Source organism: Numida meleagris, chromosome 18, assembly GCF_002078875.1.
Source record: "Numida meleagris isolate 19003 breed g44 Domestic line chromosome 18, NumMel1.0, whole genome shotgun sequence".
Classification (NCBI taxonomy): Eukaryota; Metazoa; Chordata; class Aves; order Galliformes; family Numididae; genus Numida; species Numida meleagris.
This window is the reverse complement of record NC_034426.1, coordinates 3365306-3392820: the sequence shown is the minus strand read 5'-3', so window position 1 is coordinate 3392820 and position 27515 is coordinate 3365306. Positions and strand designations below refer to the sequence as shown.

General features: G+C 47.3%; 1 protein-coding gene across 8 annotated transcripts in view; it reads right to left on the bottom strand.

Moving 5' to 3' along the window:
* Positions 1-27515, bottom strand: part of CAMKK1 (calcium/calmodulin dependent protein kinase kinase 1) — a 91284-nt gene that overhangs the window by 47887 nt on the left and 15882 nt on the right. For 7 of the 8 annotated variants that reach the window (XM_021416044.1, XM_021416043.1, XM_021416046.1 and 4 more), the window contains one exon: positions 2574-3130. In XM_021416044.1, the coding sequence (XP_021271719.1) occupies positions 2574-3029 (456 nt within the window). In that variant the 5' untranslated portion in view covers positions 3030-3130. Of the gene's footprint in view, positions 1-2573; positions 3131-21229; positions 21580-27515 lie in introns of those variants that run through there. The other variant, XM_021416049.1, reaches the window with a different exon arrangement.

Genomic DNA, 27515 nt, shown 5'->3' with positions numbered 1-27515 from the left:
GGATGGGGCTGTCAGTGCCCCTAGTGCCTGTCGCAGCTTCAGCTCTCAGATTTCTGAATATCAGTTTTCCTCCCAGTCTGTGAGCAAGTTTTAAACTGGAATTATAAAGCTCAGCAGCATCACTAACTGAAAACATAGGTCTTCCACAATTCGGAGGAGAACAACAGAAAATTCACATCTGTCACATCCCTGCATCGAGCCTCCCCAGAGCATGTTTCTCCATTACTTCTCCAGATGAAAGATACACTGCTGCCAGCATCACTGGAGAGGGAAAGCAGATTCAATCCTAGATCATTATTGGCATAACAAAGGAAATTTTGATATACAGCTGTGCCATTCATCTTGGCCCCTGATGGATGGTGCCTGCACATGTACCCCTGATAAAGCCTGAATACACATAAACTTCATCTTCATGCAGATTGTAAGTAACCCAGGCAGTGGCTGCAAGCCAGAGCCATGGGTGTCCTGCCACTGGGAAGGCACCGGGTGCTGATGCTCAGTACTCGGTGCAAGGAGAAAGGAGCAGCTCAAAGGCTTTAAGCAGATGACAGAGTGGTCACCCCAGTGGTCAGCCTCAAACTTACCTCAGAAACAACCATGCATCTTCCCAGTCCTTTTGCTGTTTCTTACAGGATACAGATAGCAGCCCTATGAGCAGTACTGTCCAAGCATTGTTCTCAGGGGCCCTGCTGAGGGAGCATGAGCCTGCAGCTCTCACCTGACCTCCCCTTCCATCTGCTACTGCAGCAATTCCCTGTTAATATGAACCATGGTTTCTAACGAGCACAGCTCTGCTAAGCATCTCAGCTGCACTGGAGCAAGGCTCTCAGTAGTTACAGCAAGTGACCATTATAAACACAGAGCTGCCTAACAGACTGCTGTTGGAGCAGGGAAATGAAGGACTGCGCAGCTGTATTTCAAACTGAACATTTCCTGTCCCAAGATATCGCTCCCTGAGATGCAGATACTGTGACAGGGGACTGAGTATTTTCGATTTCTTTTCAGACTGGAGTGCATTAGAATTGCACTTGACTGCAGGCACTTAGAAGCAGAATTCAGACCATCCCCACTCTTGGCACAGGCAAAGCACTGCAGGAGGGCAGAGCTGGCACACCAGTCACATACAGTTCCAAGAATCAGCTTCTCTCACTCCCACATCTCTTATTAAGGCACGTGGCTGTTGTCAAAGAAGTTGCAATCTCTGCAGTTCACCTTATGCAGATATTCACTTATCAGCCACGACCCACCTCACAGTTAACATGACTTGCAAAAATTCTCAGCAGATAGTGGCTGATTTGCATGTGCACAGCACCAATCCTCTCAGATGTACAGGAGGAAAACACCTGCTTTCCAGGAAGGAAACACTGAGCCACATGCATTAAGCTCCAGGACTAAATTCCAGTGATTCTGTTCACTTAGTACACAGGGCAGGACAAGAGTGGGATTTAGGCACAACAGCAGGGAGCAGCGTAACACCCAAGAACCATGCAAGCTCCAGCAAGCAGACATTCCCTTTCTGGTACTCCAGTCAGCCCTTTTCCTACTTAAAAATGTTCTCAGCCAAAAGCATTTAAGGAAGCATTTTTTGTTTCAAAAAACATCCATTTACTCCACTTCTATCACGTGCAACTTTCAAGAAAGTCCTGCTGAAGTTTGTTTGATCTACACTCACTTCCTCACTGGCTCTGCCGCACCATGCATGTGACAGCTGCAAACTGCTGCGTACTTGGTGTCCTGTGTCCTTGGTGCGTCAGAGGGCAGCAGGGCCCTTAGGGCTCTAAGCACCATCCTGGTGTTTTTTCCTGGCATGGCAGACAGGACAGGCTTCCCCACCTGCACTGCAGCCCAGTGTGACACGTGGAGCTGCAACCAGCAGCCATTTCCACTGATGTGCTTGACCAAAAGTAGCGCATCACAACTTCGGGACAGGCCTGAGCCAAGCTCTAATGCCAGGAGAGGAGCTGCAAGACAGGGCAGGAAGGACTGCAGCTACAGAGAAACTCATCTGAAGGACAGGGAGTCACGGCCCTCAGTCACCACCGCTGTTATAAATCAATGCTAACACTTTAAAGACAAAAGAAAATCCTGACAAGCATAGGAAATGCCAGTGCATTTAAGCTCTTTATAAAATTAAATCATGCCTTCAGTAATGGCCAAACACAATAGGAGATGTATAAACTTCAGAAGTTTAAATCCATGAAATACCAGCAGCAAAGCTGCCACTATTGATAGACTCCCAAAGGGCACATACTGCAGGGACACAGAAAGCAAATGCAGCTGGCCTCAGCCCTTTCTCTGCACAGCCTTACAGGCCTTCTGCACACTACCACCACACAACTGGGAGTCCCAGTCCCTTAGCAGGACTACTTCAAGCAGGTGAGGGCTGAAGGATCCCCATTTCAGCTTTAGGGGATGGATATAAAGGTGATAAGCCATTCCAAGTGAACATAATTCCTGGTTTCAGGAATCTCTTCCCCTTAGAAAAATACTGCTTTCACGTTTACTATTTTGAAAGACTACAGACTCCCACTATCTCACCTCAACACCACAGTTAAAGTGCAAAACATACCTACCTCAGCATCTGAGATGGAGACGCGATTGGACTCTATCGTTGGTCTCCGCATTATGCGTGGTGACGGCCCCGTGGCGTAATGACCACAACCCGGAGCATTGCTCGAAGCCAAATAACTTCCTGACGATCTTTCCTGAAGAGACAACTTTCTACTTGATAGCACAGGTCTAGCAAGAGGTCTCTTGGAGTTATGCCCCCACTGAGCATTGTCTGGCTGTTGGGAGAGCAGGAATTGAGTCGTTTCCACAACGTTGTTGACTCCGTTTCTTTGGATGTCTTTTACGTTATCAGAAAAGACCGTGTCATTTTCTTCTGCGACGTCTTCACCATTCTGGTCACTTCTGCCTGGGCTAACAGCCAAATCTATGGCCGCTACCCGCTCTGCCAGTTCAGCCTGCGTGTCTTGGAAGCCTGTGTCTCTGCCTTCACCCACATCATCTGTTGGAGAGTCCCCCATCGCTGCGTCCTGCCCGCACAGCCTCCGATGGGACTGCTGAGAGCTGCAATGCTAGCACCCACAGACAGAGTATGGCATGACTGAATGTCTCCTCAAAATACCTAGAAGGAAACACAAAGAGAGGGAAGTGAGTGGCAATGTCCACTCAGCACAACACAATCAAGGCACTCACCTTTGACTCCTTCCGCCAAGAAAGAAAAGGAAGACAAAACGTTAGCAGTCTGCCAACAAACAGCAGCCACCCAGAAGGAAAGGCAGCACCAAACATCAAGCTAGATGCAACATTCATACCAGTGATAAAGATGAGATTTTATCCGCGTGCTACAAGGAACACAGATAAAGGGAACTTCTCCTTCTGTAGTTAGAGTGACAGTCTGCCTAAGTTTACAATGAAGTGAGAAGTACGGCTTCTCAACAAGCCAAGGGTAAAGGGTCAAACTTGCAGCCTCCTGAATGCTTATTTGCAGGGTCTAAGAACTTCTGGTCCGTATCCAAACCCAACACGCAGAACAGCAAACCTGGGACCACTCAGGACTCCACAGAAGTCTCTAGGTTGCTGAGTATGGCCCCACAGAGTATCACAGAACAGCCTGGAAGCCAAGCTATGGTCAGTGACTCGCTCCCGTCAGTTTAAGCATCTTATTCAAGAGCAAGGGAAGAATTTAAAAGTGAATTGTGTTCTGGGGCCTCCTCTCGACCCCCACAGTTGCAGCCTATGTGAAAGCATGCATCATCCTCACTGGCCACCATGTATAAAAGCTACATTATTTGCAAATCAACAAGGCTTAATGATTTATTAGCATGTGGGAATTGGCTTTTCCTTTGGAAAAGACCTATGAAACGAAAACGTAACACAAAGCTATAACTGCTGAATAAAATTCACTGTTTCCTGCATGCTAATTTCAGTCTCAATTTAAACCAGAGATTTCAGTCTTCCCAGCGTGGTCCAGAGCAGGAAATGATCCTCTGCAGCACGTCTGTCAACCCTTAATCACTTCTGCACATGTGCTGCTGCCAGATGCATCATTTGATCACTGTTTCTGGGGGGACTGGGGGAGAATCTAAACAGCATTAGTCACAGAATCCTGGTCTAACTCCAGTGAACTTCACTGTAGGCTTAACATGGAGATATTGGAACCTTTGGTTTTCTACATGCGAAGCATCCACAGAAGATAGATGTCACTCACAATTCCTTGTTTTCACGGTGACTACACCTTATTTACAGGAGTAACAGGTGAGCTGAGTGAGTTCAAAAAGCCCCATCCAGCCACCAGCCTGGGAACACAGGTGACCTCCCCAAGGAGAAGAACGGAGCACAGACTGAGCTTGGCTTGAAGCTTCCCAGGGATGCTCAGTGAAACTGCAGCCAAATGCTGCTGCAAAGAGGAACAACCTCCAAGCCCCCTTCAGAAGCACAGCAGTCAAACTCCAGCAAATCTTTTATGTCAATAGAGAAACCTGATACAGATCTGGATGGCAGATTTAACCCTAGGTCGCAGGCCAACCACAGGGAAAGCATGCCGTGCACTGAACGTCACAGGAAGGAAACATCCAAATCCAACACGTTCTTCACCACAGGCCTGCTGTTCACCTCCTTCCTCTCTTTCTCCTCCCTGGTATAATCTTCCCTCATCTTCTGCCTTTTCTGCAGGCATGTTTGAAGCAAACTGACAGAAACGTCAGTCACTCAGAACGGTAATGAAATGATGAAATCAACTGTAAAAGCTTCTATTAAAACTATATTTAAACCCTTCAATCCCAAAGCACAGATCCTTTCTGGAGCAGGAGGCAGGCAGTGGGGGTGACTTGCAGCAGCAGGGGAAGGGGTGCAGGGTTCCAGTACAAAGCCACAGGCAAACCAGCACTACATCCCCTTTGCTAGACCTCCCCGCTCTCTCTAACCCCAAATCATGTTCACCTACAACTCCCATTATTAAGCCTCACTGGTTTGTCCTTAATAACAAGCTTCATGGTGGAGAGCCAGCTGCAGCCTGGAGCTGGCTCAGCAATGAACCTTGTCCTCCAAAGTGCATTTGAATGAAACCTGCAGAGGATTTGCTGTCTGCTACACAGGCAGGGTTTACTCTTACAAAGCTTCTGGCCCGACTTAGGAACATCAGGTTAGAGTGACTGCAAGCCTGTGGCTGCCCCATTACCTCCAAAGCTGCTCTCCTTGTGCTCCAGCACACCTCCAGGGATGGGCTGCAACTCCCATTCTCTTCGAGCACTCTAGCTTCAAAGAGACAAAGGATTTTAACAGGAAGGACTCACTGAAAGACTAACTGAAGGGTGCAGCCCACAGCTCATCTGCTTGCCTCCCGAAGTGTTAATGCTTCAAAGTAAAGCTTCAGGTTAATTCACAACTTCACAAAAACAAATAAATCCATATAGCATCAATGCTGCTTAGAGTATTAAAAAACAAAAAGCAAAACTTTAAATAATTGTTCATTTTTACAGCCAGGCTTGTTTTGGATTGTGCTGTTTTAAAGGATTCTTTTTCACAATTAAACCTCCCCAAAGTATCTCAAAAAGCACTACTCTCTGACTGAGCAAATCAGTTACACACAGAGCAGTCTCACCGTGCAGAAAACTCAGGAGAAAAGACAATTATTTATTGCTGCAAGGCAAGATCAATGGCGGATTTGCACACTTCGTCAGGCTGTAACACACCTGCACCTTGTTGCAACAGGAAATCACAGTGAAACAGAGACACCACGACTCCCTTCTGAGAGCTCCTGCTGCAGCTCTGCGTCTGAGGCTCCTCTCAAGCTCACCAGTCTGATCCCAAACAACACCGACCACCTGCTGCAGATCAGAGGATTCTGCTGCAGACAGGAACTAAAGCTGCAAACAAGCTTATATGAGCAGAATTAATTTACTTACACATATCTTATTTACCATTTTTCCCTTTAGCTATTCGTCTCCTGCAGGGAGACTGCGACTTCACCGGTGTTTTCTGCAGAATATTTATCAAATGGCTGCACATGTTTCCCAGACAGGCAGTGAGCAGAGCATGGCAGAAAATATGTTTTTAAAAGGAGAGTGATTCTGGAAAAAAATCTCTCTGTGTTGTATGTGGAAGCAAGAGATGAGGGGATGTAATTAATTTTGCTGCTCCATACAGTATTTCAAAACACTGTTTGAAAAATAAATATTGTAAATCTAGTTTACTGCTTGGTCCTTCCATACAGCTAACTAGAGATGTTCTTACAGAAAGGACCAGGAGGTTACAAGGCCCTGGGCTCAGCACACCCAGCTTTATTTCCTGACTTTGCTACAGGCTACCCAGAAAAATGACTTCACAGCTTTATCCATTGCAGTTTCTAGGTTATAAAGAATTACACTGCCCTCAGCTCACCTCATCCCACTTCCCCTTTTTTTTTTCCTCTGAGAATGTATTTGCCCTGTGCAAAGGAAATGAGGAGCCTTTGTAGTGAAATAGACCACAGTGAAGCGTAACTACAACAAGCACTTGCAAGCAAAGCATTCAGGCAGCAGTTTAGCCACTGCTCAAAGCTGGAGATTCCTTCAAATGCCTGTGGTCGGTGTCCTCTGTGCCAGCTCAGGGACTGGCAGGGACGCCGGTGCGTTCCCATTTGAAGGCCAACTCTGTTTGGTGCCTCTTGATCTCACAAGACCCACAGGCACCTCCACAGAGAGAGATTCCAGAGCTCATAGATGGTTTAGTCTGCTCCTTTAATGTACAACAGCAAGGGTACAGAAATCGGGGTAAGTTTTGTAAACAGTGCAGATAGCTGTGTGCTGGGACAGACCACCTGCAGAGGCCATGTCACCTCCATGAGCAGCATCATTCAGGTCAGTACCCAACACTGCCAGGCCTTCGGCCCCACCGTGGGCCAGAGTTGGCTGCACAGGCTCTCGTGGCTCCGGCCGGCCTTACCTCATGCTGCGTTTCCCTCAGACATTCCCCCACAGCAGCACAGGATTAATAACCTGCTCTGTCTGCTGTCAATTAGAGCCAGAAACTCCCTTTAAGGAGAGAAGCAGCAAGTCCTAGACTGGGCTGCCAAGTCCTGAACAGCTCCTCAAATGACATTTTTGAAATATTAGGTCAGTAAGCTCCTTGCAGAGCCTGAGCTGTCTCTCCATACCAAAGAACGCAGCCTATAACTACTTCCATACCAGAGCCTCTCCTGCACTCCCTTTTCTGCATCTGGCTCTGCACCTAAGCGTACGCCCACTACCCTGACACCAGGGAGATGCTGCCACACAGACCACCCTGACGCCATCAGCATCTCACAGCTGGGTGAGGCCCATGCCCAGAGTCCAAGCAGCTGGCTCAGGCACCTTCAGCCTGGAGAAGCTGAAGGGGAACTCAGTCTGAGCTGCCACGAGCCCCTCGTGAGACACACGAGTCCCAAGTGGGTTGCTTCACATGCTTCTTTGCACCTGAGAAAACTGCCTTCAGGTATCCACTGGCTGAAGGGTGGCTCAGACGGAGCAGCAAAGAGCTATGAGGAGATGCAGCTCTATGAAGCCAAAAAAAAAAAAAAGCAAATCCCTGCAACCCGTGCAGAGATAATCAAGACAGATGGATACCAGACCAGCCATTCAGACTATGTTCTCACTGGGAAAAGGGTAAGCTGCTTTCGGTACGGACTCCCAGCCAGAACCGGGAGACATCACTACAACCCAAATAATAAATAAGAACACAGTGTTTGTGCTTTTTACATGCATGCCATACACGTGCCTCATTCTGTGCTTTTCAAGGCTCTTGTTTCACAGCACAGACAATCACATCTTGCTGAGAATCCACTCAGTCCTGCTATAGTAATTCTAGTCTTTTTTCCTCTTCTCTCCACAATTCTTGGCAGCGCGCCTGGTTGTTGTGGCACAGCTGAAAATTAGATCATAATAGAGAGGAGCTTTGATTACTTCTGCGAAGCTCGTAGCACAGCTTTAAATGTAACCGCTGAACGACAAAAAAGAAACCCACAGTATTTCTGCAGTTCAAGTGTTGTGTGAGAAATGGGAGAAGTGAGGTCCAGGCACCTGCCCTGCCACATTTCCAAAATGACAAAACAAACATCTCCCGGCCACGTTCCTTCTTCTGGAAAACACATCATCTCCATCTCCTTTGTCTTAACAAGGCAGGGTGTTTCCAAACAGCATCTTAGGATCAGTTCAGCCCCTGAGCTACAAACGATGAGCACCCAGGGACACACTGCTCCATCCTCGACCTTCTCTTCACTCCCCACTCAGTGAAGGAGACAGAACTGCTGCTTCTGTGTTCCTGGTGCAAGGTATGCATGCGGATGTCAGACAGTGGGACTGAGCTCAGCAGCAGCTTCCTGATACTATATAAAATATAGGCTTTTGGACCAGGAATGCCATGATATCAACGCTGAGAGTAATTAACAGCACATCTTAAATATGTTTTGAAACTAAATAGGATACTGAACTAAAAGCTCCATTCTACCAGCCCACAGCATGAGAGATAACAACCACCCCGTGCACGGGGCACTGAGCTCAGGAAGTTTTACAAAAGATTCTCCCAACTGCATTATATTTCATTGCTCCATGTTCTAATTATACGATTAAATAAATTTGCATAAGCAGATGCAATTACACTAATTGCATATATAAGCAATAATCAACCAAAAATTACTCTGAAGAAAAAGTTTCTACTTAAGGAAATTCCTGTAACAAGAAACACTGAGGAGTGCCAAATCCATCTAAGCGAGAGTGATATTAAAACATTAAACACTCCAGACAACGCTGATAAAATAGGAGCCAAGCCAAGACCATGATTTTACTGGGTGCAGCAACACCTTCCCATTTTAACCACGGCTTTGGTGGGAACAGCTCTAAGAAATCAAAGAGGAATCGTGCTATTGTACATTCAGGCCGTGCTGTATGCATTCTCATGCAGCAGGTTTGGCTGATGTGTTTTGTAGCAGACAGGGGTTTGGCAACACTGGTTATCAGACTCTGATTCTAGACTATATTTGTTTCTGCTTGAGTCTTTTAAAGCTGTTTATCAGTGCAGGAGCATTAGAAGTGGTTTTATTTTGCAAGTTACAGCCAAGGAGACACAGGGAATGGTCAATGAGAGTAACTCAGCCCACACAGCTGCAGAATAAATACTTCCACTCACCATCTCTACAGCATCCCCAGAGCGACCACACACCTGGCACATCCCAACACCCACACGGCGCCTGCAGACAACCTGAGCTCAGATTATAACAAATCCCATTTGCCCTTGTGACAAGTGACATAAAAGACTTGCGGGGAAAGGATCCTAGCTGCTGAACCAGGCTGATGTTAGCTCCAGACACTGTGGCTAGGAAGGATGGAGGAGCAGGTGTGGGAGGAGAGGACCGAGTCTGGTTATGATGGATGACTGAGCAGATGTCCCAGCACATCCCTGGCCACATGGGATTGGTTGCCCTACCTTCAAAATACCCTGCAGACATTAACATGGAGGAACTGGGCTTAGTATAATAGGCACACAGCCTGAAGAATATGTGAATCACTCACATAGTTTGATATCAGAGGAGAGTCCTGGCTTCCAAAGCTGCTCTTGTGCATGCTCCTGTCCAGCACTCAACCAACACTGACCTGGGCATCAGAACCTGCACACCCCAGCCCCTTCTTCCAAAAGCCATAAAGAGTGCAGGGTGAAGGGTCAGTGCAGAATTTGTGCAGCTCGGGACAGGACTCTCAGAGCTGAAGCTGAGCAGGGAGGAGGAGGAGGAAGTGTCATTGTAATTGTCACTTGCTGAGCTGAAAGGCAGCATGATTCCTTGGAGAGGGGGCAGCAGTGGCAGGGAGCACAGCTTGCTGGAGGTGGCATTTAAACAGCCGGAGAGGGGGTGCTTCAAAAAAATAACCGAGAATGTCAAATTACATGAAGTTTGAAAGGGTTCGATTATTTTAGAAGTATTAATGAGCAAGGCAGTAGCCAGACCCAACTGATTCAAGAGCAAAATAACTACCTCAGAGTTTGGGAGTCTTTAATATTTAGGGTCTTCATTCCAATAATGACTTTTCAAATGTCTGTTCCATGTGAAGGTAAACGGCAGGTTAAAGAAAAAAGCTGTCCTATGGGAAAGGATTAGTCTTAGATGAGCCATCTGCTGCTGCAATCCATAATGATACCTCAAAATTGCCACAGAGGTAGATTCAGTGATGCTGAAATGAAGAATTCAAGAGGAGCTGAACAGCAGATCAGAATCCACAGGTGAAGTCCCGCTCCCTATGGCAAAATTCTCTCTGATCTCACGGGAGCAGAACCGAGCACAAATCAAACCTGTCTCTAAAACCCTACAATTGCTAAAAGCACCTTTGGGTGACTGTACTGCAAAGCAGGACACAGCTGGTCAAAACGGGCCCAGGGCATGAGCATGCAGACTATGGAAAGTATTTCATGTAACGTGGAGAGAAAGGAAGGAGGGGAATAAGAGAAACAGAACCAAAAATGGAGTTCTCTTTAGTGCAGTCTATGTACATTGCTTCTTGATTGCACCACTGAGCTAAATCCAGACGTCTTTCTATATCCTCCCCCGAGCCATTTACACACATGGAGAAGATCATCTTGAGCCTTCTCTTCTCCAGACTGAACAATCCCAACTGTGTCATCTTCTCCTCACCTGGGAGGAGCACCAAGCCCACAACCCACCTTTGTGACCTTTCACTGGACATCAGGTCCACGTTTTCTCTCTCTCTTTGCCTGTCTTGTACACCCAAAGGCTATTTGCAGGCAGTGCCCTCATCTTATACACCTTCAGGGCCCTGGTTTACAGCAACACTGGGTAAAAATCCAGCTTTTGAAGGCATATATAAGTCCCATACTCCAACACCAAAGCAGAAGCGATCCCTGTCCCCCCAGGACCGTGGAACAGAGCAGTAGATTATGCCACAGCAAAGATCCCGCCACCCTTATCATTGCCAAGGGGAAAGGCATGGGATGAGCACTGCAGGGAAATCTTGTCAGGCTTGAGTTTCCTCTTTCCAGTGAGCTGTCAAGTTTGGCTACGTTTCTTTTCGGAGAAAAGAGGCGTAAATAAGTTGTCATGCAAGCAAAGTAACCAAGGTAGCTTGCTTGCCTCCAGGCTGTTCTCTCATCTCAAAGGATGCCAAGGTCAGGGAGCATGTGCCCATGAGGGCATCCGATGGGATTGGAGCCTTCTTCCAGCCCTCTCCTCTACCTGCTGCCAACATTCACCACATCTTCAGGAATCTCAAATCTCCCAAGGTTCTTCCACTACCCAACTGAACTGAAAAGCTGCAGAGAAAAGAAGCAGAGAAGAAAAACATACTGCTCTCCTCACACCAGTATGACTGTACAGAAGTCTTGTAAAAGAACAGGTTAAGCTGCATTGCTTTGATCTCTTTTGCATGGAACCTGTTCTGGTTACAAGCAAACCAAAGGGTTTCCTAACCACAAAGGCCAGCTCAGCTGCAACTGTATTTCTGTCGGAATTCCCCTGCCTGGAACAGATTCTGTAGTAAGGCCCTGCGAGTCTGAGCAGTATTCTGTTTCCTTGGCTGAGCCTGCAATGTACACTGGTGGAATAAATAAACAGGAAGGAGGGAAGAAGCAACCCAAGAGTGAGCAGACAGGCTTCTTTTCCAAAAGTGGTGTCTCAGCTCACCACTGCATGCTGGCACCCAGCAGAGACAGCCTGCACGCTTCCAGGCTGCTGCTTTCCTCCTCTCTAATTTATTGGTTTCAGCAGTCTATTTCCCGGGCTCAGCTGAGGAAGTGGGTGCCTGCCTGCCCACCAACCCTCCCCATCAGCATCTCGCTGTACCAGCTGCCAAGCCTTACTCTGCTTTTGAGATGCTCATGAGTGCTCAGACTTCCTAGTGCTGCACAATATGGAAGAATTTAATTATATAAAAGCAAATCACTCCAGAAAAACACTGGCGTCATTTAGGAGCTGCAAAGTGGAATTGAGGAAAGTGTACGTAAAGTGTACGTATCAACACAGCAGCCAAGTAACTCAGCATCCAATACCTTTGCCAGCCCCACATCTTCCAGCAGACAACCACTGAAGTTAGTGTTGCTTAAAAATCATCCACGATAAACTGAACAAGCCACCAGACGGAATAAGTTCACATTTTTACGTGCTGGTCTTAGAGGTTTGTTTTCCTCTCAGATAAGGAAAAAACTTTCAGCTGCCTTCAAGAGATCAGGAGGTATTTCAGGGGATATACCGACTTGCTCAGTTCTGTGAGAAAAGCTGCACTGAGAAGTCTTTCTAGAATTTTAAAAACATTCCTTTCCAGCTGCTGTAGGATTGCCAATCGCCAGTAAAAATGAACAGCAGAGAACACAGCAGGCTTTCTTCTTCCCAGCAGTTCAAATATGAGTGGAGATTTCTATTCAAGGTGATCTCTTTGAAGAGTTTTTACTTAGGGAACCTATCCCAACATACATCTCCCATTGTCCATGGCCTGAAGGTCTCTAGCTCTGTACACCTGCATGACCCAAAGTGAGAGGTCAAGCAATGGAGAACTACACAGAGCAAGACAAAACCAGTGACAGCTAGAAGACAACTGGACTTCAAATTCAGAGCTCAATTTTTTTTTCTGTATTTCCACACAAGTAACTCCCACCTTCTGATAATCCTCACATCTTTAGAAACCCCAGGACTTGAAAACATGGCCTCAGTTCACCTGTGCAAAATCAAAGGCAGAAGTGGAGAGGTGGTCCGTGCAGAGGGAACAGGCTCCAGGGATCAGACACAGCAGAGATCCCACAGGAGTCACCATCAGGTAACCTCCCTGGCAGCTCCCTTTGTTAGTGCACACGTAGCCCACGCTGCTTGGAAATTTAAAGGGTAGCAGGTTTCTCAATTCCTTTGAAGCCTTAAGCTTTAGCTCTTTAAGTCAAATGCACTTTCAAAACCCCAAGGTCAGTGACTGGAGATTATCCAGTGAGGCACTAAGCAAGCTGCTCAGCGGAAAGCTGTTCTTCTGAGTCCCTGCAACGCCATTCCAGGAATGTAGGCATTCATCAGAGCACAAAAAAGGCCTTGAAATGCCAAAGTACCAGTGAAATTTTCCAGGAGCAGCTTTACATGGAAAAAGGAGTGTGAAAATGCCACCTGGGACACCAAACTTACCCCATAATGATTCTGGTTCTGCACAGTAAGCCCAAGACCGATGGCAGCTGCAGCTGGGGTGCCAGCAGCCTTGGGACACCAAAGCACTGTCCCCATTTTCTGTGGCTCAGGACAAGCACCACAAGCTGTACCCAACCAGCCAGATCCTTTCTAAAAATGTGAATCTATCTCTCAGCACCATCAGCTCCACAGAGTTGCAGCAGGAACAACAGCAGAAAGCACATTTTTGGCTATCAAGTCAGCAGGTGCCAGAGAAGGATGGGGAATAAACCTGCTGGTACAGAGATGTTCCTTTTCCAAGAGGTGCTGCTTTTGATGGCAGCTTCCTTCACCTGCTGAGCCAACACAGCCATTCTTGTTCTCCTAAGAGCTCAGCAGCCAGAATGTCTGATTCCTTCTGCAAATTACCTGAAGCCTGCAGCCAGGTTCAGGAAAGGCTATGACAATTCCAGGCTCTCATGAGTCTCCCCTGCAGACAGCCTGAGACAAAAGGCAGGGAAGCTTTTAGCCCTTCTCCTGGCAGCTGGAAAGAGAAGACCCTTGCTCCACAGCTCAGGCCCTGCTCCTGGCTAAAGGGAGCCATGCTGAGCTACGGAGGAGCTGCCACCACAGAAAAAGCAGGGACAGAGCTGACAGTGATGGCAGAATGCAAGGGCCTTTCTTTTAACAGAGTTAAAATCTCCTTCCTTCTGGGGCCATCATACCTTTCCCACACACACAGCAGGCAAAGCTAAAGAACAAGACCCTGAAAACTCGACAAGCCAGCAAACCCCAGACCCCTTGTCCTGGGCTCCATCATAAGCAATACTACTTAAAAACACAACGTGAATTTGGCAGTTTGCCTCCAAAAATTAAGGCAAGGGAAAACAAATACAGGTCAAGAGGAAAGGAAGGAAATAAACAGTCTATGAAGTTTAATAGCAAGCACAGACAGGTGGAAACACATAATGTGGTTTGCAAATGCAGTCTGACCCCTGCTTGGCAGCGTGGCCTGCCCCAAGCCCAGCAGGGGAGCACAGAAGAAAGATGGAAAGCCAGCAGACCCAGGCACCAGCAGCAATACCTGCCCCTGTCAGCCACACAGGTCCCATGAGATGTCCCTGCAGTGCAGATCAGGCTGTCACTGGGAGATGAATTACACAGCTCCAGCTACTCAGGTATCCTTCTCAGGTTGCCAGGGAAGAGAAGTCAAAGAACAAAACTGGTAACAACACTGAGAAAAAGGAAAGAATGTGTTTAAAAGCCTTGCTGGCTCCCAGCCAGGGTGCTCAGCACCTTCCAGGATGCATCTCAGAGCAATTAGTCTGGGCACTGCCATCAAGTTTCACCACACACTGCTTGTCTCCGCAATGCAGATAGCAGCTCTATGACAGCAAAACACTTAAGCACATATCTGAACTTCAGCTACAGTCCCAGGACGTCTGGAGGAGCAACATTCATATGCACAACACTAAACAACTCAGCTTCAAAAATGTGGAAATAGACACGCAAGTATCTGGATCAATGTGTTTCATACATATCAAAATGAGAGTGCTGCCCAACCACAGAGCTGTCCAGGGCTTCTTACCCAGGAGGGTCTGAGGTCAGCAGTATTTTCTCCCACATTTGCATTTACAGCTGGTCCTTAGGATAGCAGGACTCATGGTGAAGAAGCATTGGAAATAATTCTCATTACATCCATCTCCTTAAATGGGGCTACCTCTGTCCAGGTTTCCTCACTCCACCTGCACGAGCTGCTCGTGCAAGATGTGACACCCAGCCACCAGCCACCTTGAGCCTTGTGCCCACGTGCGGTGAGCGAGGAAGGTTCACTACAGCACCAAGGTTCTGGTGCTGGCACTGCCTGTCAGCCCCAGGGCCCCACGCACACCACGGCAGCAGGGCTGGGCTGGATCAAGGTGAGTTTGCAGCTGTGCACACAAGACTGGGGAGGAAGGATGCACATCAACCATGGGGCAGCTGAGCACTGTGGGAAGGTCTCACCTGGTTACTCAGATCAGCTACACTTGGGCTCTAGTCTGCCAAAAATCACTGCTACCAACATATGCTGAAGATGTTCCAGCAGCTCACTTGGATGCAGCTCCTGCTCTGTTTCTTTTGCATGACCCACTCCAGCCCTAAACTACTGTGTTTGTTTGCTTTGCAACCGCTCCAGTCCACAAGAGGTGCACAGGGGAACAGGGAGCAAGGTGTTCTCCCATGCATACTAATTGCTTGTTGACATGTGGGAGGCACACATGCTCTTTTGGAAGGGCATACCACAAACACCCAATAACACCAACCAACCACTCAACAGAAATACAAATAAATCCACACCTGGAGGCAGCTTTTATCTGCAGCTCCATCTGCATTCTCTGCAAGTGAAGTAAACCTGACCTAGAAGGTTTTCTGTGCAGTAGCAACACCAAATAGCTAACACTTGCCTTTATTATCATCATCATTATCATATATTATCTCATAATTATATATTGCCTTTGAGATTTAGCAATAGTTTTGCAAATTAGTTAGGTCAGAAAACAGAACACAAAGAAACTTCTCTTGGAATTAAAAATGCAAAACAAACTGGAGAACATACTGAGGAAGTAATAAATTCCACTTTACTTGAATTCTCTCAAAGGGAGCTGGTAAAGTCGTCCATGCCTGTAACCCGGGAGATCTAGCTGAGGCAATTACAGAGACCTTAAAACCTACAGGCCTGTGAATTATTCCCTAATACTTGAAAAAAGACAGCCATTAGAAAACTATTCTTGGTTTTCCTTTCACCAGTTCTGTTAGCAGCAAAACCCCATTTTTCAGCTTCCTGTTTTTGAAGTTGTAGCCTAATGCATTTCACTGGGAAATCCTCATTTACATACTATCCGCCACCTGCTGTGACCTATCCACATTCTACAGATGCTGCCTATTCACCCAAGGCCAAGAGAACATTTAGAGAGAGGAGTGGGACCAGACAGTCTGGCTTCACAGAAGCCAGTAAGAGACCCCCAGATTTCTGATGACAAATCTCTGGCTGCTTTATTTGCCTTTATATTCTTCCTACAGCTGAACAGACTGTTCTAAGAATAGATCTAATGTCAGCATCTTTTTTTTTTTTTCTTTTAATACCATCACCACATCATCATTCCTGATAGAAACCAAAACATCTGCACCAGAGTTGTGATTAGCGACCTGGTTTTGACAGCCAGTGCATCCTCTTTTTTGATCTTTGACACGCTGGTAAGAGTTAAACCACATCCAGCTTAGCAAAGCCTGTGCCTGAACTGCCAGCAATGCCCATGTCACTCCTTGCACAGGCCTCCCACCTGGGCTGCTACCCAGCTGTGCAGGTTGCCTGCAAAGCAGAGATTGCCATGTGCCACTCCAAGCTTGCTCCATTAGACAAGGAGTGGCCTTTGTTACATTTGTTGCAGGGTGACTGTGATATTAGAAGGAAGATGAAAGACTGGAGGCACAAATTGAAAACCTCAGCTTATTTACTGTTTATATAAACCACTGCCAGCTTTATCTAAGGTAACTTCGTTTGTTCCCCCAGGTTCTCAGATACGCTGTTCACTTATTTAAACACGCACACGTTTCTGAACAACCAGGTTTCAAGCCAACTTCTCCAATATTCTCGTAATGGAAAAATATAGTTACAAATAAACAAAAAGTTGAAAACAGTAAGGCTTTATTTGCACAGCAATCTCAAGAGTGTTTCAAAGGACAGCTTCCAGCCAGACACACTTTAATGCGCTGCGGCAGCACAGGAATTTGAGAATAGGCTCAGACTTGTCCTTACCCAGAATGTGGACACACTCAAGCACCCTGAGAACAAAGCCTGGGAAGTCTGACTTGGAAGCATGAGATCACTGTGCCTGACCAGGAAACAAACAGCAAAATTAATTGGAGTACTGCTATAAAGTTCAGGCTAAGTTCCTGGGATACACCTGCATTGCCAGATAGAGCTGTTTGAATTTCTGTTTGATGAACCTCCCATCACGTTCTTTCCAATGGCCTTGATTTAACTGCATTACATTCCCTCCCACAATCATTCTTTTTTAAGATACTTAAAAAAAAAAAAGATCAAAGGGGGAGGTAAAAACTTTAAGCTCATCTCTACCCATGCCATTCTGGGAGCACCCAAAAAGAGAAGCACTTTATTCTGAAGTGACTAAGATGTGAGTCATCTGATGAATAAGCACATTGGCTCTGGAAGTCTCATTCAACTCAAGACCAAATGCAAATCATTTCATTACCTAAAACCACTTGTCCGTTTTCTGTGTTAATGCAGCAGCACCCTAAGGTCAGGAAGGGGCTCCCATTTCAGACACGAGTATAATTGCTGCTGATCTTGTCACACTAAGGTAGACAACACGCTGCTAGGAAACCCCATGATAAAAGAGTGGAGGAAAACCATGGTGTGCGCTGAAAAACCAACTTTCGAGATGCCTCCCAGCTCAGCTAACGCTTGGGTTAAGTCACGCAGGCTGCTGGCATGGGCCTCTCATTCAGCTCAGCACCCTGCAAATGCAGACACAAGCCCAGCTCTCAGAGCCAGCAGGGCTACACAGGCAGGTGCCAAGGCTGCAGCCAAACTCTTTCAACATCTTTCTGCCGCTCTCAAAACAGTTCTTTTATGAAGCTGGAAAAGCATTAGGTTAAGCCACTTGGGGTACTTAAATATTCCTTCCTTCCGAGGGAAACCAAGCACCTAGCAAAATTAATGCATGCATCTTCACAAACATTCCGTAGTATACGTTCACAGGAAGGAAAACAGAGCACTGGGGTGTAGGTGTCTGTGAATTGCTGGCTTAAGTTCAGACAGCAGGCATAGGGCACGTAGTCCCTGTGCCCTCTCCCTAAAATACATCAGTCAGCAGGTCTGGTCCCTCTCCCAAAGGCCCTCGCACAGCTGGCCCAGCATCAGGGGCCACACGCAAAGCAGCTGCAAAACATGCCCAGCAAATAGCCAGGCACCCCGTGCTGACAGCAGTAATTAGTCTGCTGGGTCTGTGTCATAGTCCAGTGCACAGCCTTTCTCCGCGGCTGCTAATTTCTCCGTGTTCAATTAGCACAGCACAAAAAGAAAACTACAGTAAGTGGAATAAGTTCACAGAAATCATTTAAGTTGTTCTGCACCATGCTACTGTCAAACTAAACATTATGGCCAAGGCCTTGGTGTTGCATATTCAGTTCCCCTGCCATTCAAGAACACACAAGATTTAGGTTTTTTGAAGCTTTCAGTGGATTCCCAGATGAACGCAGCCAGGGTTTTCACATAACTGGCCATCAGCACGTGCATTTACATATAAAGGAATATAAAACAATAGAGATTTCTCACTGGAGAGTGAATTCACAATTTGCACGTGCTGGACTAATGATGTTAACAGCCAACAACACACATTGGCTTTCTTCCATGGAGCTGAGGCTGTTTCACCTTCATTTTCCCCTTCGGCACAGAGGAAAACCTTGCTAGCATTGTATGCTAAATCCAGCGACCACAACACAGCTTCTCACAAGCTGCAGGTCCAAGTTCAGGGAGAGAGAAGTTGGTTTCCAGCATCCTTACAGCCAACAGCACTAATGCTGCAGGTGGGTCGAGGCACCCCCACTAAGGACTCAGACCAAGGGCTTCAGGACAGACAGCTGAGATCCCACCCAAAGCCAGGTCTGGTGGCTGTGACCACCTAGATCCCACTGGGATCACCAACTGCTCTCCACAGACATCATACCACTAAGGAGAGAGGGAGGGGAGACAAGCAACAGACTTCAGAAGTGCACGGCAGCTCCAATGCAAATGCAGTTCACACTACTGCAAACTAGTCACCTCTCCCACACTAAAGGCATCCTTCACATTAAAGGGTAATTATCAGCTCTTACACCGTGGTTATAGAATCATGAGATGCATCTGCTCCCTGCTGGGATAACTGCTCTGTTTGTTGCCATCCAAGCCACTCTCCCAATCACCAGTGCAGCTGCAAGACCTCACCAGCCACCTCCAGCTCCCTGGCCACTGCAGTAGCACTCGCTGACTGCTAAAAGACTGCAAGCTAGCCCACCACCACTGCACTTCAAACCTATGCAGGCTGCAGTGAAAAGCAAACCCGAAAGACAGATGTTCTCAGCAAATAAATAGATGCACCTTGGGGATAGAGAGAGACAGGGAGAAAGGAGCTTAATTCTATCAGGGCATCTTAATCCCTTTCTCTGGGAGCGTGTTGCGGAGACGTAAGGACAGTCTCACCCCCTTGGAAACACTCCCGCAAGCTGTTTGCATCCAACCAGCAGGCAAGGCAGGCCTGCTGCCAGGGTCACTGACACTGATGGAGATCTCTTTCCTGGCTGCTGAATTCCCAGAGGACTGGTGGGAGGAAATGATCCCTAGGAAAACACCCAGACTCAAGCAGTTCATAGAGGCCCAGCCATTACAAGCCCATGGTTTCAGGCTAAGGGTTTAATCCTGTTCCAGACAGAAATTACTGGTGAGATATTGCTGACCCTCAGCTCTGCAGTAGCACGTCTCAAGGAGGTTACACACTTCACATACATTTCTCACCCCTGTAAGACTCCTTCCCACCTCACCATTAGCATGACAGTAAAGTCAGTAAGGGCAAAACTCCCCAAGGATGGAGCTGGATGCATCTGTCATCATGCTGTCCTGCCACTGGCTCTGGACCTGCTCCACAGAGTGCTGCCAGAGCAACTTCATCATCACCCTGTCTTTAAACAACCAGAGCTTTCTGAAGTCATTAATATATACAAACAGTTTGTGTCTGTTTTGGGAGCCCCACTTTTACAAGCATTCATACATGAAAAGCAATCACCAGCTGCACTCAAAAAGAGGTGAAATCAAGACAGGAAGAAGCCTTTGCTGCAGACAGGGGAACATTTCTGACAGCACGCACAGGCTGGGCAGCCTGGTTCACCCAGCTCTACACCACACTGCATTTTGTGCCACAAAGCCATTAAACATCTGCATCTTCACTTTCAGTGTCGTGCTTCCATGTACTGCTGCTGTATTTTCCAGAAAGTCCAAGCAAGGCAGAGCATTTGTGGCCTGCCCAGGGGACACACTAGTGGCTAGCTGGACACTTGTACTCTTTCCCCACCACAGGGCTGCTACTTTTTCTCCTCCTCTTGCTATACTTTGACTACCTTGACCTTCAGACGAGAAGTTTTTGAGCCCAGCTCTGTTGCTGACTGTCTTGGTCCAGCATGAGTGGACTGTACCCTGCCATCCCTGCAATATGAACCATAAATAACAAAAGCAAAATTCTACTTGTACAGGTTCTGGTACAAAGCTCAGTGGAAAGATGCTCTACAATGGCATGTGGACCAGAGCCATAACCAGCATGAGCCGAAAAGAGCTATTTGCAAAGCTAGGTATTTGGGGAATACAACCATGCAAAAACAGCCTTCCAGAAGAATGTCTTCACACTTTCCACGAGACCAAGAAAGTATGCATGCACGTAGATGTATGTACTTATCAAGTGCTTTTGGCGTAGGAAACATTCCGATGCCATGGTGACGGATGCTCCTGCAAACTGTAACATAATAGACACAGATAAACCTGAAGCCAATTAGGAAAGCAATACTGCTTGTGCTTACATGAGCCCCAGCTATTATGAAAGGGACAAAAATTTAACTCTCATGAAAAAGATCAAAACAAAAACTCCAATCCATTGTTAAACAGATTAATCAGACTCCCAGAAAGCTCATCGGGGATTGGGTTCAATCTCTGCTGTAGTTATTAGTATAAGCCCTGCTCAGCAATAACAAAAGACTCACCTAAATCCCACACTCTTGGTTTACTGTGCAGCGAGACTGCTCAGGCTCACAGCATTTAACACGCTCTTAATTAAGGGGACAGGGCCAAGAGGAAGAATTTAGCTGAAGTTTATCCTGCAGCAAAACAAAACTCTTAATAGCCCTTTTCATAACAATCAAACCACCAGTCCCTCCTCTCCTGAGCAAGGCTGGCTGGTTCTAGTGTGCTTGGGTAAGAATGAGCCACAGGCCAACTTAAAGCCAGAAGGCTCCTGTCTGCTGGCACACAGAAGAACAGCTGAGAGAAAGAAGCCCAAGTGCAGCTAAAGCAAACCAGCTGAAGAGAAACAAACTGAAGTGCACCTCAACATGGTTCTCCACGCTGTGGGAATTGCTGGCTCCCTGCATGCTGCTGGCTCCGTGACGCTGGGCGAGGCTGCACGGAAGTTTTGTGTCAGACAGGTTAAAGGCATCCAAAGAGAGGAGTCTCCACGAGAGTACTGCCAGGTAAATGGAGTGCAGGAATGACAACCTGATGAGAAGCAACCTCCTGCTCTCCTCACTGGGTGTCAATCACGCATTCCCAAGAAACTCCCCAGCTTACAATTAAATGTGATGCTGCCACCTCTGCGTCAAAAATTATTCAACCCATAACAAAGCACATTCCTACATCTCTTCCTCATGACTCTCTGAAGGCCCCCTCACTCCTCTCCCCCAGAGGAGTCATTTGGTTACGGAACTTTTCCAGTTGCAACATTCCACAAACTTCTTGCATCTCCATGGTGCAGCTCAGACACAGCTGTTTGATGAGAGAGAAAAGGGCCCACCTCACCTTACGCTAGCAATAGTGAGGAAAGGGCATTCTTCCCACCACAACTGAGCATAACATCAGCTTAGCTGCATTGCAAGACTGCTCTGCTACCTGAGCATCACTGCATCGGGTCACTCAGGCCTCAAGACAGCATACCAAGCACACCTGTGTGCCTCTGCAGAAGGCAGAGGGAGTCACACCACCTCTCCAGTGGAATTTAATTCATTTATTCCACTAGATGTGCAGATTGGAACTAAATAAGTATCTCAAAACATGCCTCATTTGCTTAGGTCTCATTAAGATAAGCACATGCTTAGAAACTCATATTACTTGTGGAGGAACTGCTGGATGGGACCTGCGCTTCACTCACTATGTCAGGTGGGCTTTAAAATAAATAAAGAGGGTTCCCAGTCCCCACCCTGGAAGCCCAGGCAGGAAGGGAGATAGTGCTGCATCATCTTACTGCAGCATCTGGCAGGGAGCCTGCAGAGGGCGTGGAGCAGACAAGTAGCTGCGTGGTATGACCTACAAGCCCATGGAGTGAGAACAGTTCACATCCCTGGGACAGGCAAGAGTCACCTCCTTCTTCCAAGCAATTACTCTGGACTTCTCCACTCCAGACGAGGAGCCACCGCTGCAGAGACAAGGAGCCTGCGTTCCTGCCGGCAGCCTGATGCTTGAGAATCAGGTTTTACTCCTGCCTGTCACTACTTCATCACGCAAAGTCAGACACGTTCACCACACCCTGCTGCCCTCCCAGAATGGGGCCAGCAGCCTCTCAGCTTGGGGCTGGGAGAGCTGAGCTGTCACCAGGCCTCTCAGTGCTCCTGCCTGCTGCAGAGCTCACCCACCCTCACCCAGCGCCGCACATCCACCTTCCATCACCCAGATTCCCCATTCCCACAGATCAACGGCTGCTCTTTCATCTCCAGCAGTGTTTAACTGGGACAAGTGCCAGCACATACATTGCCAGAGCACTGCCTGGGAGAACACGCAGAGCCGAAACAACCACCGAAAGGTTTCAAGTGGTAATTAATCAGGAACAATAATAAATAATACATACACTTTCAAGTGTTCGCTCATTTCCTGAACATCTCCCATAAATACCTAACCAGTAAAGCATGCTTTGAACAGCAGTGTATCTTTTCTGAGCTAACTCTGTGCTATTTACTTAAAATAGAAATTCAGTAGGAGAAACACAGGTTGAAAGGCAACGGGATTTTGGAAGCGTTTTAAATACTCAAGCCTGCTCTGAACAACAAATACTTCACACAAGTGTTTACTCTTTTCTCAGTTTTTCATTATTTTAAGGACAAATATTTCATATATCAGTTTTAATCCCTTCAGCCAGCCAGCCTGCTGGTGAACAGCCTTCAGTATCACACAGAAAGCTGCCAGGGCTGAGGCTCAGCAGTCGCACATGCAGCCTTGTGGAAACCAGCACCAAGATAAAAGCCTGGCCTCAAAACACAGCCTGAAGTGGCGTTCACTAAAGTACGGGAGTTTTGTTTTCAACGCAGATAGAATTTCTAGCACAGGATTTTGAAAGCAGGAGTTGTGTTTTTTAAAAAAAAAAATAAAGAAAGAAACCAGCACAAATCACAGGTAGGAAACAAAGCAGAGTCGTCAAGGCCTTTGGAATAGCACCATGCTCTCTGTGGCCTCTAGCACTTGTTACAGAACAAACTGGAAAATGGTCATGTCATTTGGCTCTTTGCAAGGATCAGACAAGCTTCAGCCCTTCAGGCATTGCCTGGCCACTCCAGCAGGGCTCACTCACAATGCTGAGCCCTGGCTCCCAGGAGAACACTCCAGCACAGGTAGTGCCAAAGATGCACTCTGTTCCAGTGCTCCTAGGGTCAACCCTCAGCGCTCCCAGCCTCCTGCACTGCAGCAGATCACCTCTCCCAGAGCATGAGCACGCGCAGCAGCGATCTCCCATCCCATCAGGGCTGACTGCCCTTTTAAAGCTACAGATTTAGAAGGAAGTTGCAAAAAACATACCTTAATATTCCAGCTGGACCCTAATCCCTTAAACTCTGGAGAGTACCTGGAGAGGTACTTTTCATTTCCAAATAAAAGTGAGTTAATGTTCTTGCCAGTGCTGCGAATCAGAGCAGCAAAGCCTCTTTTCATCAGGCAGGGCCCAGGTGACTGTTTCCAAAGGATTAGCTGTTACCACATTTAGTTCAGTAAAGGGTTTATCTCAGCCACATTCACAAAGGCTGACTATGGAGACATTCGCCTGCTGAATTCCTGCAGGCTGACACCTCTGATCAGCCATGGGGCTCAGAGCACACCCAGGAAAGGCATGAAATAATTGCTAGGAGCAGGGAGTTTTTCCACCGAGCCCCGGCACGAAAAGCAAGAGAGGGCTCTCTGAGAGACATACCACCCAACGGCGCTCTGCAGACAAGAAAGGGTTGGGGAGATGGGGCAGGAGAGGGCAGATTTTCACAGGTCCCTCCAGGGCAGGCACCAAGTCTTACAGAAATCTGCCCGCTAATGGCTGCAGCAGCAACTGACAGGCATATCTGGTTGCCAAACCCATGAAAAAACGTATTCCAGAGAGCCTCGGAAAACTGGATGGGTTGAAACCATTGGACTTTTGCCACCAGCTTTAATCTAGAGCACAATCAGGCTCTGCTACACACTGTGAGCAAGAAGCAGTGCTAAAAGAAGCAGTGATATCTGCAGCCACCTTTCAATGGAGACAGCAAGCTAAACATCCAGGCTCTTCTCAAGCCAGTGCAAGCTTCCAGCTGACAAAAGCAATCGTGTTTTAAATCTAGGTTTTTGTGCACTATTGTTTCCTCTGGCATCGATCAAGTATTTCAGTTCCCAACTGAATTTCCCTCACTGCCTGCTCCATCTTCTTGAGCAATGACTCAGGTTTCATCAGTGCCAAGGAGAAATACTGAAGCTATGGGACTGCTACCTAAACTTTGCAGCGCACCAAAGGAAAATTTCTATTTTCCCTCCTGCTCTTATGGAAAGCAAGCTAGGGTGTGACTGGAAAGACTTACAGAGCCACGGATGCCCAAGGATAAGAAATTCCACTCAGAAGCTGCCTCCCCTGCTCCCTCTGGACTTGCTGGCATCTTGCACCAGCTGCCCCAGGCTGCACGGGAGGGCTCCTTGCTGCATGGCACCAACACAGCTGCCTGCAGCCACAGGGAGTGTTTGTAACAGCAGTGTCAAGTGGTGGAGTGAAGAAGCATCAGAAAAGGGCTGGAAGGAGAATGCCTGAGGATAACAGCGAGCAGGATGTCACCAGACATGTAGAAGAATGATGAAGGCAGTTTTCACAAAGTGAGAAGGGGTTGAGAAAAGAGAAATGAGACCGAAGGGTGAAAACAATTTCCTAGGGTTTGGCATGCTCTAAAATTAGTGCTGTAATGGATCTCATCAGCCAGCATTTATTTTCTAAAGAAAAGAATCCAAATAGGCAAGCTGCAGGGCGAGAAGTGCTTGCTTGCCTGAACAGCCAGCTCTAACACAGGCAGTGATGCAAACACAAACCCAGCATTGAATTCCTGCAGTCTTCTGCTGAGGATTTTCCTAAAAGACAACACGATTTGGGGATCTGTTTTACTTGACAACAATGCAAGCCCACCAGCACACAGAGCCTCAGGAGCAAGGAGGGTCTGACTGCCTGCAGCAGAAGTGCTCCAGAGGTCTGCAGCATACATACAACTGTGCAAGAGGAACTGGGGAGTTCCGAAATCATTCAGCCTGGACAGGACTCCAAGCAGCAGATTACGTGCCACACTGTGGGAACTCCTGTTAATCATCCCGATGGATCTCCCTTCTGCAGCCCTGACGAAAAAGCCCAGCTCACCTGGCACCTCACACCCAACGCAGCTGTGAAGCTGCTGAGACACCAGCACTGCCCAGATACGTTTGGAAAGCCCCTGAGCTCAGCCAAGAGCACTGATGCGATGCACCTACTGACCTTCCAAAGTTTCAGAACAAGTCCCCACTGGTGGAGGAGAGCTGGCAGCTCTGCAGCTACAAGGCGTCAGAGATATTTCAAGCAGCCAGATATTTCTGTACAGAAACCTAGAAAAAGTCACCTCCTCACTCCCCCAGCTGCCTCTCTTTGCATTATTGCTAACATGAATGTGACTCACAAGAGTCAGGTTTATATTAAACTCCTGAAACAGATTGTTTGGCTGTTACGTAAATCCAGTAAATGTTAAAATACTAGAATAAATCAGTCAAGGAGCTACCGTAGCCAGCTCTACAGAGACATCTGAGAGAAATTTTCTTTTTTTAAAAGAAGGGAGAGGTGGCAAGAAACGAGCAAAAAAAATAAAATAAAATCACAGCAACTTTTCAGGAGAGGGAGAGATGGGCAGGTGGCTGCAGGACCCCACGGGTGCAAGCTGCCTACAGGCCAATCCTCCAGCTGCTGGCCTGCACAGGTGAAGACACAGAGCAGCACCTGTACCAAACTCACACTCTGGCAGTAGGACTGCTGCAGTACATGAAACAGTAATGTGACCTTGGGAAGCCCAGCACGATAGCACTGATGCTGAGGGTAGGACTTCAACCCAAACAGGCTTTAAAATTAAACAAACTTAAAACTGGGTACAGAAGTGCCACTTCCCATGCTGCTGCCAAGAGGGAAGTTCTGTTCCACGAGCTGCCCCTTTCCTGCAGGGCAGAGGGCACCTGCTACAGAAAAATCTCCTGCTAACAGTGACACCAGGGAACAAGCACAAAACCGGATTTGAAAATTTGCAAACTCAAGTATTTCTACCAGAAACCTGACTCCAGGATTCTAAACAGTCTCCAGGCCAAAGCTTTAGTCACAAAAATTAGCTGGCAAATGATCTGCAATAATAAGCAAAACCGGAGCACATCACCATCTGCTCACAAAAATCCCCTAAGACAGAAATAAGGAACTTCCAAATTACAGTCCTCCTATTGTACCTAACTGCAGATAACTGAGCCATCATATTTCAAACGCTCCTATAAAACAAAGGAAACAGGTAGAATTTAGGACCAGAAATCTTAGCTATAATTAAAGGCACGTTAGATGAGCCGTCACTTGAAGAGAATACATGGCTCCAATCAAGCACCTGCTCAACTTTAGAGGCTGCCACAAAGACTGCGTCCCCCATCAGCACCAAGGAGCACTCTGAGCCTGCAGGTCCCCAGGCAGACATGGGCTCAGCACACTGCTGGGCAGGTGGGACAGCCCGACAGGAAACATGCCTGGGCTGACTGCAGGCAGAGCACACGCTCCATTTCTGCCTGCCCCAGAGATAAGTCTGGAAAGCAATACAGTCATAGTACTGAAACGAAAAGACATCTCTGAGCTCTGTTTAATTAAACACAGTCTGGGAAAGTCTCTGCTTTTGTTAAACACTCCCTCAAAAGAAAAGAGAGCTGAGTAATCCACCAATGGGGAAAAACATGCTCTTTAGCTGCAAGGTGTTATTATTATAGGCTTAATATCAAAATGGCTCATTCAGCTTATAACATTAGGCTTGAGTAAACACTCACAGCCTTGGTGAGACAGAGAGATGACAGATCTACATTACAGACCCACATTAGCACTGAGGCTCACAGGGAGGGGAGTCTCCTGCCTGGAGAAGTACATTATTAATTTGCAAGAGGTTCCTGTGGCACAAAAAAGCTGGTTAGAGAGACTGGCAGAAGAGTGCAGGAGTGTGCACGTCTGTGTATGTGTGTATACATGTGTGTAGCAGGCTTACAAACCCTCTGCACAGCCTGCTGCAGGCTGGGGCCTTCCTTGGGACAGAGAAACCAGGGGCAGCAAGTGGGCTCCTCAGGTGGGCCAGAAGCACTACAGCCAGGTGGTTGTGT